The sequence below is a fragment of the Nicotiana tabacum genome, chromosome 19, assembly GCF_000715075.1.
Source record: "Nicotiana tabacum cultivar K326 chromosome 19, ASM71507v2, whole genome shotgun sequence".
Classification (NCBI taxonomy): Eukaryota; Viridiplantae; Streptophyta; class Magnoliopsida; order Solanales; family Solanaceae; genus Nicotiana; species Nicotiana tabacum.
Genome location: NC_134098.1, coordinates 106,785,866 through 106,798,058, shown reverse-complemented (window position 1 = coordinate 106,798,058; position 12,193 = coordinate 106,785,866). Strand labels below are relative to the sequence as shown.

The window sequence follows — 12,193 nt, the reverse complement described above, 5'->3', positions numbered from 1 at the left end:
GTAGTAAAATAGTAGTTATCAAGTGTGTTCAAATAAAATATTTATGCAAAATTTACACAGTTTTAATCCTAATTTATACATATACACAGTATTATTTTTTTGTGAAGCGGGTTCAGTTGAACCCGCTATCCGCCACTTGGGTCCGTCACTGTGTACGCAGACCTTATTCCTACCTTGAAAAGGTAGAGAGAGGTAGAAGGTAGAGACGTTGTTTCAGATAGACCCTCGGCTCATGAAAAGATGAAGAAAAAAAAAGCAGTAGCAACAGGCAGTAATGTCAGCAAAAATGATAAGAAAGAAAAAAGAAAATCTAATCCATGAACAGGAAAAACAAAGGATAATCAGGCCTTACCATTCACCAGAAGCTGCATTCTGATTGAGGATGCAAGGCTTCCAAAGACGGTGAATTATCCGAATTTCTTTTCAAGAAGGGGAATCCAGGGAATCATTCTGGGCTCGTAAAGATTAACGGTTAATATAGAGTTTAACTGCTAAATAGATCCCGTCATGTTACATTAGTTTTCCCCTTTTCCTTTGAGATCTCTTAATAGTGTTTTGGTTAAGTAACCTGTTCCACCCCTTCTACTGTTACATATTTCAATAGAGTTTGAGACATTGTTTCTCTCCTAATGTGCCAGATAGCTGCAGCCCTGCAACTTTAGATTTAACCTTATGAGATATATTGGCGAGCAATTTAATTAATGAACTAGGTTTGAATAGTTTCTTACAAAAATGAGACCTTATTTATAAAATCTTCCCTGAAAAATAAAAACCTAGACAAGGAAAGAAACTAAACAATGATCTGAAAATCAAGAAAAAATCAGCAATGAGTTCCTTTCCTCTTTATCTCTCTTCTATCCCTTCTCTTTCTTGTAACCAAACATGGTGTGAAGAAAAAAATCTGAAAATTTATTTCTCAGTTTTTCATAAACAACTGCACCTTTTGCTCAATTTTGCCTCCAATCAGTGCTGACATTTGCTCAGAATCAAGGGTTGTTGTGCGACTGGTATAGTTTGATAGTTTAACGAGTTACTGATCACTAAGATCTCTTCGTTAGATGCTCCAAGTTTTGTTAGTACATGAGTGGAGAATAAAACTGGAGTCATCATACCAAAACGAATATGTACTTGCTCTAAATAGAACCACTGAATCACTTTTTTCTTTTTTTGTGTGTGCAACAGATTGAATTGTGACCAAGCTTTCTGGATATTAAATATAATAACGCTTAAACTGATTCCAAGTATCACTGTATTCATTCTTCCAACATCTATGAACTTCATATATCACAAAAAATACCATGTACAAAACTGGTATGTCACAAGATCTGTTTTCTGTTTTAGGAGAAGAAGATGCTAGACGTACCTCTACCAGAAGTCACAGCAAGAACATTTACCATCCTTAAAGTGGTGAAAGCGAACACCATCTTTTAGGAAAATCTCTCGCCTCCTCAGCAATGACATGTATTTTGCAACTGTATGACAGTCTGAACATATTCTTGTATTATTGATCACTCTAATAGGTGCAGGACTTGTGGTCCTGATTAATCCATATGTAATTGCCAGTTTTTCAGTGTGAGCAAGTAGCACCTTTTCTTTCTCCACTTCAGGAATGTTCTGACAAACACATTTAGTATCAGGTGCATAGCCCAACTTCTTCATCTCAGATATTAACTTGTACAGTTCAAAGTATATCTCTCCTTCTTGATGAGTTTTTCCTGCTGTAGAGAAGATGTGAATCCTCTGATTGACTTGTACCCAACTCCATACAGGTCCGATTTTCACTCCCATTGCTTCCATCTTGTCTCTGATACGGTCAACATCCTTCCATCGGTTTGAAAGTGCATAGAGGTTCATCATTAAGGCATAGTTAGCTGCATTATATGGTTCTAACTTGAAAAGGTATTCTGCTGCAATCTCTCCAAGCTCCACGTTTCCATGGATCCGACATGATGTAAGAAGAGCACCCCAAACAGCAGCATTTGGCTCCATCGGCATTGACTGAATAAAATCCAATGCTTCATCAAGGTAACCAGCTCTTCCCAGTAGATCAACCATGCAAGAGTAATGCTCAATTGTGGGGGTAACTCCAAAATCTGTCTTCATATGATCAAAATATTTCCAACCTTTATCGAGCAAACCATAATGTTTACAACTAGATAGAAGAGCTATGAATGTTATGGCATCTGGTTGGATGTTTGCTCCTCTCATTCTATCAAAGACTGAAATTGCCTCTGTACTAAGGCCGTATATGGCAAAACCGGTGATCATGGAATTCCAGGAAGCTATTGTTTTGTCCTCAAGTCTTTGGAAAACCTTCTGAGCATTTTCTAAGTTCCCACACTTACTGTACATGTCTATGAGAGCCGTAGATACATACACATCATCTATAAAATCGTTTCGTATACACAAGCAGTGTATCTCTTTCCCAATATGTAACAAAGAGAGACCTGCACATGCTTGAAGTAAGCTTGAAATTGTAACTGAGTTGACTTTGATACCTTCATCCTGCATCTGAATTAAAAACTCAAATGCTTCTCTAAAATATCCTTGCTGTGAACAACCTGATATTAAAGAGGTCCATGAAATGACATTAGGAGACATGCCACAACTTTTGATCCTTCGAATCATACCCAAAGCTTCCTTAATGCAGCTAGACGTTGAATAACCAGAAACCATGCTATTGTATGTCACTATATCTGGTTTAATCCCTTCTTCCTTCATCTGATTCAAAAGATTACCAGCTTTTTCAAAATGTCCCTTGCAGGAATAACCAGAAATTAATGAATTCCAAGCACAAATATTTCTGTTTGTCATACAATCGAAAACAGCTTGAGCAGATGTCAAATCATCATTCTTCACATACATATCTACTAGTGAAGTTGCAACATGCAGGTCATAGTCAAGTCCATTTCTTATAACATGGCAATGGATCTCCTTACCACTATTCAAATAGCCTAATTCAGTCACTGCCTGAAGAACACTGGTTATAGAGTTGCGATTTGGATGATAACCAGCACTCTGCATTCTCCTCAGAATCGCCAAAACCTCTGGATATGATCCATGAAGAAAATGACCAGATAAAAGGCAGTTCCAGGTTATTATGTCCGGTTTTATGTTGGAAGTTATCATTTCATTAAATAGCTCCCATGCGTCATCAAGGTAACCAAGTGCAATATACCCCGAAATAATACTGTTCCAACAAGGCAGATTACGATTGTCTGTTGAATCAAAAACTACTCTAGCAAGTTTGAGATTGTCATTTTTTACATACATGTTGCTGAGTGCAGTGCGTATCATTATATTCGATTCTAAGGCATATCGGATAACATACCCGTGAATCTGTTTTCCTTCATCAAGAGCACCCAATTTCCCACATGCTTGCAAAACTTTGGAAATGGTTAGGCTATTGGCCTTAACATGTAATGTCTGCATTTCATGAAACATTTGTAGACCTTCAGCCCATTTCTCATTCCTTAAATTAACCAAAATTGCTTCATTCCACAATAAAGAGTCACGGATTGATGTATCTTTAAAAACCTTATTAGCACTCTCTGTCCCACAACACCTCCCATAAAAATTCATCAGTGCACATTGTGTATAGACATCTAAATTAAAACCTTTCTTGATCAAACAAGCATGGATTTCCAATCCTAGCCACTTGTCTCTTAACTTTGAACAGATTTTCAAGACAAAAGCTAGAATTTCAGCGTTAAAGTTCACTCCTTTACTATGTAACCCACTGAAAACTTCAAGAATTTCACATGGGTTTCCACCAAAATAACTAAATTCTTCAAGGAAAGAATTCCAATACAAATAGTTCTCTGCAAACCCCACAAAGAATAACACTGCAGCTGATTGAAAATCACCAAATTCCAAGTAAGCTGAGATAAAAGACTGCATATTTCTCTTTGAATCCCATACACTAGACAATTTTATCATCTTGGCATGCATTGCTCTGACTGAGTTTAGTGAATGGAACTCTTTTTCATAATCAAATTGCAATGAAGAAAGTGGAGAAGGTGAGGTTGAGGGTGAAGTTTCAGGAAGTGTTTCTGCTACATTTATAAGGCCAAAATTTGTGGAATATCTTCTGGGTTGCTTTTGGGTGAGTGGCTGATGTGAAGAAATGAAGTGGTACAATGGAGTAGCAGCCTCCATTGTGGCTTTTGAGCTTGAAGAAAATTATGGCATCCACTCAAGGTAGTTGATTGTGAAATAATGACAGTTTGAACAGTAGGATTTGGAGGGCTCTAATAAAAGCTGGAAGACTAACTAGAAGGAAAATCAAGAAAGGGAAAGACATAGGGAAATAAATAATTATGTCTGAAAATCAAGAATCTTTAGTGGATAAGGTTTATCTAGTGTGCATTTTATAGATAAGCCACTGTACAATGCGATGGGCCTTCCATACCTTAAAAAGGAAAGGGCGTAGGGCACCGGTAGCCACTTTTAAGCCTATTGTTTATAATATATATATAATTTATATAATATTTTTAAAGATTAGTTAATTTATTTAAACTTTAAGACTAAGTATCCCGAATTTTTGTATCCTGTTTGCGTTGCTAATTTAAAATTCTGGACTTAGTGTCCTAAATTTTTAACCTGCTAATTTAAAATTCAGGACATAAGATTTGAATATCTAGACACAATTTTCGAACTTTAGGACACGATGTTCTAAAGTTTAAACTTTCAGGTTTAAACTTTAGGACGGCGTATCATGAAGTTTGAACGAATTAGCTAATTTAAATACATTTTAAACTGTTGATATATTTTAAACAACATGTTAAAAGTGGCTACCTAGTGTCATTTCCGCAAAGGAAATCACTATAATTTTTCTCCCCAAAAACTACAGGCCTCAAAGTTTATTCTCTCTTAATTTTTCCTATTCAGCAACTGGTGATTCAGCTAGCGGACAAATTAAGAATTAAAAGGTATACGACTGAGAAAAACTTTAATAAAGGGTAAGAGCGTAAAATTTGACAAGATTAATGTGAACTAGTGTGAACATTTTTTTTTTTGTAATAACTGTGAATATATTACCATAACCCATCCAAATTGATACAACCTATAGGAGCACTCGAAATTTACAACCATCTTCTAGGAAGGGTGTTGAGTAATTCCAAGCCCCCGGAAAAAGAAACTAGTTACAAAACTTCTATGTACTCTGGAACATTTCCTAAGTTCTAATCTTTCCTTTACTTCCTGTTTAATCTGTGTAACCAGTGTTTCTCTATTTACACTTTCATTCTTGAATAACTTATAATTCCTTACTCTACATGTATGGTAGATCATGGCTCCCCAAATAGCCGTTGTTATCTTCTTCTTGAGTTTACTCCAGTGTCTTCGTTTCATCCATCTCAGACTTTGCCCAACTCCCATACTCTGCATGTGTATGCCCGATTATTGTTCTACTATCAGTCTCAGTTCCTTTATCCATTAGCATTCAGAAAACAAATGTGAGGAAGTTTCCTCTTTTGCCTCATCACAGAGACAACATAAGTTGTTATCAATAGGTATCTGCAGTCTAGCCAGTCTCTCCTTGGTCATTAATCTATCCTGGTTAGCCAACCATACTATTACCTTGTGTCTAGGTAGCATTGTTGAGTTCCATATTAGATCAGCAGCCTCAAGTTTCTGCATATCCCCCAGCATAGCATTGTAGCTTCTAGTGACAGAATAATCACCCTAGTGTGAACATTTGGAAGCCTCGTTTTAGGAAGAAATTGGTACATGTATTTTTCATGCATTTACATTGCATAATCACACTTTATGTGATGTCATGCATGACATTATTAAGGTCATTTCCCTTCTATAAATAGCAAGGTTCTGTTCATTTGTAAACACCTCTCACTTGCCTTCCTATCTTCTAAGACATTTGAGTCTTCTTTCTCTCTTGTTGTATTTCACTTGTATTTTTGGAGTGAAATAAAGTTTGAGTTGATTGTGTCTGAGGACTAAACAGAAAATTAAATTTTGCTGAACCTCGTAAACTTCTGGTGTTCTTTTTATTATTGTCTCATTTACTATTTATTAGCTACCTCTAGATATAGTAGTTGTGATTTAATCACTTTCTATATATTCGATTTTTGCAATAATTGGTATCAGAGCCAAGGTTCTATCTGAGTATACTCTGTGGTTGCAGCATAGTCTGAACTTTCACATCAGAAAAGAATTACTTTGGTGTTTTGTAGTATCAGCAAATAAATAGTATCTGTAGCAAAAATGGGAGAAAAGAAAAATGAAGAGTCCAAATCGAGTGTTAGTAATACGTTGTTGGCATCTTCGCTTATGACAAGAATTATGTCAAATGCGAAATTTGCAGTTAAAATGTTTGACGGGTCAGGACATTTCGGGATGTGGCAAGCTAAGATTCTTGATATTCTTTTTCAACAAGGGCTAGATATTGCCATAGAAGAAAAGAAACCAGATAATATAGGAGAAGAAGAATGGAAGATTATCAATCGCGTTGCTTGTGGTACCATTCGATCTTACCTTGCAAAAGAACAGAAATATCCATACATAAAAGAAACTTCTGCAAGTAAATTGTGGAATACATTGGAGGATAAGTTCTTGAAGGAAAATAGTCAAAATAAAATTTATATGAAAAAAAGACTGTTACACTTCGTATATGTTTCTAGTGCTACAAAGAATGATTATATCACCAGCTGTAATAAGTTGGCGACAGATTTGCAGAATATGGACATGACTTTTAGTGATGGAGATATGGCCTTAATGTTATTAAGTTCACTTCCTCATTAGTACGAGCACCTCGAAACTACTCTACTTCATGGGAATTATGAAGTATCTCTCAAAGAAGTTTGTTCTGCCTTATACAGCTATGAACAAAGAAAGGGAGAAAAACAAAAGAGTGGAGAAGGATAAGCACTGGTCGTGAGAGGTCGTTCTCAAAACTATATAAGAACAAAGAAAGGAAGATCGAAGTCAAGATCTAGACCCATCAAAGACGAATGTGCCTTTTGTCGAGAAAAGGGGAACCGGAAGAAAGACTGTCCAAAGTTGAAAAATAAGGCCAAACCTAATAATAGGAAGGTTGTCATGGATTCAAATGTAGCTAATTGTGACGAATCTGATTTTTCACTAGTTACAACAGAGCCATTCAAACCATCTGACATATGATTGATGGATTCAGCTTGTAGCTATCATATGTGTCCCCAACGGGACTGGTTTGTTGACTTTCAAGAAGGAAAATATGGAGTTATTCATACCGCAAATAACAATCCTCTTACCGCATATAGTATTGGTTCAATCCGATTAAGGAACCATGATGGATTGATCAAAACATTAACAGATGTTCGATACGTACCGGATTTAAAGAAAAATCTCATTTCTGTGGGAGCCCCGAGTCAAAGGAGTTCAAAGTCATTGCAGAAAATAGGGTAATGAGAATATGCTCTGGTGCACTAGTGGTAATGAAGGGAATTCGGAGAAATAATAACATGTATCACTATTACGGTAGTACAGTTATTGGGACAGTGACATCCATTGATGACAAGGAGGCATAAGCGACCAAGCTATGACACATGCGCTTGGGACATGCAGGAGGAAAATCCTTGAAAACTTTATCAGATCAAGAATTATTAAAAGGAGTAAGACTTGCAATTTGGAGTTTTGTGAGTATTGTGTCAAGGAAAAACAAATAAGGGTTAAATTTGGAATAATTATTTATAATACTAAAGGTATTTTGTATTATGTTCACTCTGATATTTAGGGTGCTTATAAAACACCTTCATCAGGTGAGAAACACTATTTTGTAACCTTTATTGATGACCTTTCCCGGAGAGTGTGGGTGTATACGATGAAAATCAAAGATGAGGTGTCGAGAATTTTTCTCAAATGGAAGGTGATAATAGAGACTCAAAGAGGCAGAAAGATAAATTGTACTCGCACAGACAACGACGGAGAATACAAAAATGATCTTTTCAATAAGATTTATGAAGATGATGGCATTTTGAGACATTTCACCGTCAGAAATACACCACAACTGAATAGAGTGACAGGACGTATGGACCGAACTTTGCTGGAGAAGGTTCGTTGTATGTTGTCCAATGCTGGCTTGGGCAAAAAATTTGGGCTGAGGCAAGAACATATGCATGTCACCTCATTAATCGTCTACCATCTGTCGATGTTGGCGTCAAGACACCATTTGATAAATGGTATGGAAAACCTGTTGAAGATTATAGTTTTTTCCATGTATTTGGCTCAATTGTATATTATCATGTAAAAGAATCAAAATTGGATCTGAGAGCAAAGAAAGCTATATTTATGGGAATTACTTCTGGAGTCAAAGGATACTACGTATGATGTACAGAGATAAGAAAAATTATATTCAACAGATATGTTACCTTTGATGAGTCTGCCACAACAGATAAGGTAACAGTTGAAGATGTCAAACAAACCGATGGTGATTCAAAGCAGGTGGAGTTCAAGAGAAAATTATTTTTTCCAACACAGGGAGAAAATGAGAAAACAACAAAAGATTTTCCTCTGGAAGAAGAGCCAGTGGAGAGGGAGATTCCAACTCAAGAACTTTAACAACTTTAATCAATAGCAACTAGCAAGCCAAAAAGAACAATAAAAAAACCTGCTCATTTCATAGAGATGGTGGCTTGTGCAGCCTTGATTGTAGCTGATGGTGTTCCTACCACTTATAAAGACACAGTCTAAAGTTCAGAAAAAGATAAATGGAGGATTTTCATGAATGAAGAAATGCAATCCCTTCGTTAGAATTGCACATGAAAATTGGTCAATCTCCCGAAGGGAAAGAAAGCAATTGGTGCAAATAGGTATTTGCAAAGGAAAAATGATTTCCTAGCCACGAAGATGTTTGCTACAAAGCAAGATTGGTAGCCAAAGGATACGCTCAAAATGAGGGAATTGATTATAATGAGGTATTTTCTCCAGTCGTGAAATACTCCTCCATTAGAGTTTTATTGGCTTTGGTAACACAGTTGAATTTGGAACTAGTTCAGTTAGATGTAAAAACTGTATTTTTACATGGAGACTTGGAAGAGGAAATCTATATAACTCAGTCAAAAGGATTTAAAGTTGCTGGAAAGGAAAATATGGTGCGCAAACTTGAAAAATCATTGTACATATTGAAACAATCTTCTAGACAATGGTACAAATGATTTGGCAAGTTTATGTTGCGGCAGGAGTACAGAAGAAGCAAATACGATCATTGTGTATATCTACGCAAGCTTGAAGACGGATCTTTCATATATCTTATTCTATACGTTGATGATATGTTGATAGCTTCAAAAAGTCAAGAGGAAATTGAGAAGTTGAAGATTCAACTTAAAAAGGAGATTGAGATGAAGGATTTGGGTAAGGCGAAGAAATTTTTTGGCATGGAGATAAAAAGAGATAGACATTCAAAGAAACTTTGTCTATCTCAAAAAGAATACTTGAAGAGAGTAATAGATCGATTTGGCATTAATGAAAACACGAAATCGGTTAGCACTCCGCTTGCTCCTCACTTTAAGCTTAGTGTTGTTATGTCGCCGAAGAATGAAGCTGAACGAGAGTATATGTAAAGAGTACCATATGTGAATGTCATTGGTAGCTTGATGTATGCAATGGTTTACATAAGACCTGATATTTCACATGCTATCGGAGTTGTAAGCAGGTATATGTATGATCCAGGAAAGGAACATTGGCAAGCTGTGAAATGGATTCTACGGTATATTCGTAATACTGTAGATGTTGGATTGATTTTTTAGCAAGAAGATAGTCAGTATTTGGTTGGATATTGTGACTCAGATTATGCGGGTGATATGGACAAGCGTAGATCAACTACTGGCTATGTTTTCACTTTTGTAAATACACCAGTTAGTTGGAAGTCTACTTTGCAGTCAACGATTGCTTTGTCTACTACAGAGGCAGAGTACATGGCAATTACGGAGGCTGTAAATGAGGTAATTTGGCTTCAAGGGTTGCTTAGAGAGCTTGGTATTGGTCAAGAAAGTATCACACTATTTTGTGATTGTCAAAGTGCTATCCAATTAGCAAAGAACCAAGTTTATCATGCAAGGACGAAGCACATTGATGTTCGATATCACTTTGTACGAGATATTATAGAAGAAGGTGGAGTCATGGTACAAAAAATTCAGACTACAGACAATCATGCCGATATGCTAACAAAAGTAGTGACTACGATCAAGTTGCAACATTGTTTGAACTTGATCAACATTGTTGAGCTTTGAAGATTGAAGTTGAAGATACAATCAAAATTTATCGATGAGAGAAAATTAAAAGTGTGAAATCTTGCCAAGGTGGAGATTTGTTAAATTTGACAAAATTAATGTAAACTAGTGTGAACATTTTGAAACCTCCTTTTAGGAAGAAATTGGTAAATGCATTTTTCATGCATTTACATTACATAATCACACTTTATGTGATGTCATGCATGACATTATTAAGGCCATTTCTCTTCTATAAATAGCAAGAGTTTTGTTCATTTGTAAACACCTCTCACTTGTCTTCCTATCTTCTTAGGCATTTGAGACTTCTTTCTCTCTTGTAGTATATCACTTGTATTTTTGAAGTCAAATAAAATTTGAGTTGATTATGTCTGAGGACTAGGCAGAAATTCAAATTTTGCCGAACCTCATAAACTTCTGGTGTTATTTTTATTATCTCATTTATTATTTATTAGTTACCTTTAAATATAGTAGTTGTGATTTACTCACTCTTTATATATTCGGTTTTCGCAACAAATAGATCATATGATAGTTCTAGGATCAGAGTGCATCATTTATTTATTCCTTAAGTCAATAATTCAACTGCCCCGTAATTCTAAATTAGTTGGACCACCTATATGAATCCTCCCATTTCATTTTATTCAGGGCAGTTTTCTTTCCAATTCTAAATATAATTTGTTTAAGGTACTTCCCGAAAAAGGAAAACTTGAACAAGGCGAACCGCATTGTTGAGCTAAAATAGCTTTAAGTCAAGTCCGCACGATTTTTCCCCCAAGGATACAACAACATACCTAGCGTCATCCCATAAGTGGGGAGTGGATTTTTTCCGAAAGGCTAGGAAACAGAAACCTGGATAACCTTGACGGGTGTGGGAATGATTTGAGATGGGTAAATTGCATAGGAACAAGAACAACAATCTTTGATTATATTCCTCTTCTTTTTGTTTTTCCTTCGAATATTCTTTATCTTTACTATAATACTATTTATAAACTCAGAATGTTTTGCCTCTACTGCAAACACAGTCAATTTGGTGATCCCTGAAACTTTGTTCTTTTTAAGGAGCAGAATATATACAAAATGCAGCATCTCAGCGGGCAAGATTGGTTACTTTGTGTAAATGTTGATCCATGATTCTCCAATTCGCAAATGAATCTCATGGCCTTTATACCATTTTTACACAATTAGTTTTCCCAGCGATCATTGATAATTGTAATAGAATTGAAAAAAGTTAGTACTTACCACTTAATTTCTATGCTATTTTAAATATGGTCTTAATGAGCATAATCTCTCATATCTTTTGGCAGGCATTTGATCTGAAATTGAGTAGGTTTAGGCACAGAATGTCATGGTAAATAACTAAACAGTTGTCTGCAACATCAGTTAGGCTCTTACTTGACCAATTAGCATTCATTACAAGTGAGATTTTATTAGCGAAGTGGTTCTTTACGCCGCGATTGCAAACGTTAGTTGTTCAATCCTTGGTTTACTGCACTTCTTATGATCAAATATGTTTAAATGTGGTTACTATGATCCATATTATTAGCGCAGTCTACCCATTCTTATTGCAGTTTTGAGCTGTTTCTGCAGTCAGCGTTTTTGCTAAGCCTTAGGCCGTATCTGATTAAAAGGCAACTGAGCACTTATGAGTGACTTCAAGCTCCAAAACACAAGTAGTAATAAGTTTTCTTGCAGAGACAGAATCTTAAAATTTTCGGGCACGTTTGATAATTACAAAGGAATATAGAATACAGCCAGCCACTTCTCAACTTCAAGAGGCCGATTCAAGATTTCAAGTCAGTGGATCACTGCACCTACAACTCCTTAGTGATGAGGGGTACTTTAAAATTTTCGGCTACACATACATATTTCAAGCCAAAGGTAATTAATGCAGACGAAATTACAGCAGCCCCTGGTCAACTCAATTTAGGCCTTAGAATCATAATCAGGGTGAAAAATACATCACTCATTTGTCT

General features: G+C 36.0%; 2 protein-coding genes across 2 annotated transcripts; one reads left to right on the top strand and one right to left on the bottom strand.

Annotated features, from left to right (window-relative positions):
* Positions 1–1,125: 1,125 nt before the first annotated feature.
* On the bottom strand, positions 1,126–4,328 carry LOC107793801 (pentatricopeptide repeat-containing protein At4g01030, mitochondrial). Its single transcript, XM_016616239.2, has one exon. It carries the CDS (start codon positions 4,156–4,158, stop codon positions 1,366–1,368), a length of 2,793 nt encoding a protein of 930 aa, XP_016471725.1. The 5' UTR covers positions 4,159–4,328; the 3' UTR covers positions 1,126–1,365.
* Positions 4,329–9,596: 5,268 nt separating this feature from the next.
* Positions 9,597–11,351, top strand: LOC142173631 (secreted RxLR effector protein 161-like). The gene is made up of 3 exons (XM_075239257.1): positions 9,597–9,683; positions 9,741–9,935; positions 11,280–11,351. Exons 1-3 carry the CDS (start codon positions 9,597–9,599, stop codon positions 11,349–11,351), a joined length of 354 nt encoding a protein of 117 aa, XP_075095358.1.
* The last annotated feature ends 842 nt before the right edge of the window (positions 11,352–12,193 follow it).

What these genes read in the sequence shown, in the direction of transcription:
- LOC107793801 (XM_016616239.2), bottom strand. Translation starts at nt 4,158, where the DNA reads ATGGAGGCTGCTACTCCATTGTACCACTTCATTTCTTCACATCAGCCA.
- LOC142173631 (XM_075239257.1), top strand. Translation starts at nt 9,597, where the DNA reads ATGGTTTACATAAGACCTGATATTTCACATGCTATCGGAGTTGTAAGC. An exon ending in GAAAGGAACATTGGCAAGCT is followed by an intron (nt 9,684 to 9,740) that starts GTGAAATGGATT and finishes TTGATTTTTTAG; the next exon opens with CAAGAAGATAGTCAGTATTT. An exon ending in TTACGGAGGCTGTAAATGAG is followed by an intron (nt 9,936 to 11,279) that starts GTAATTTGGCTT and finishes GTTCTTTTTAAG; the next exon opens with GAGCAGAATATATACAAAAT.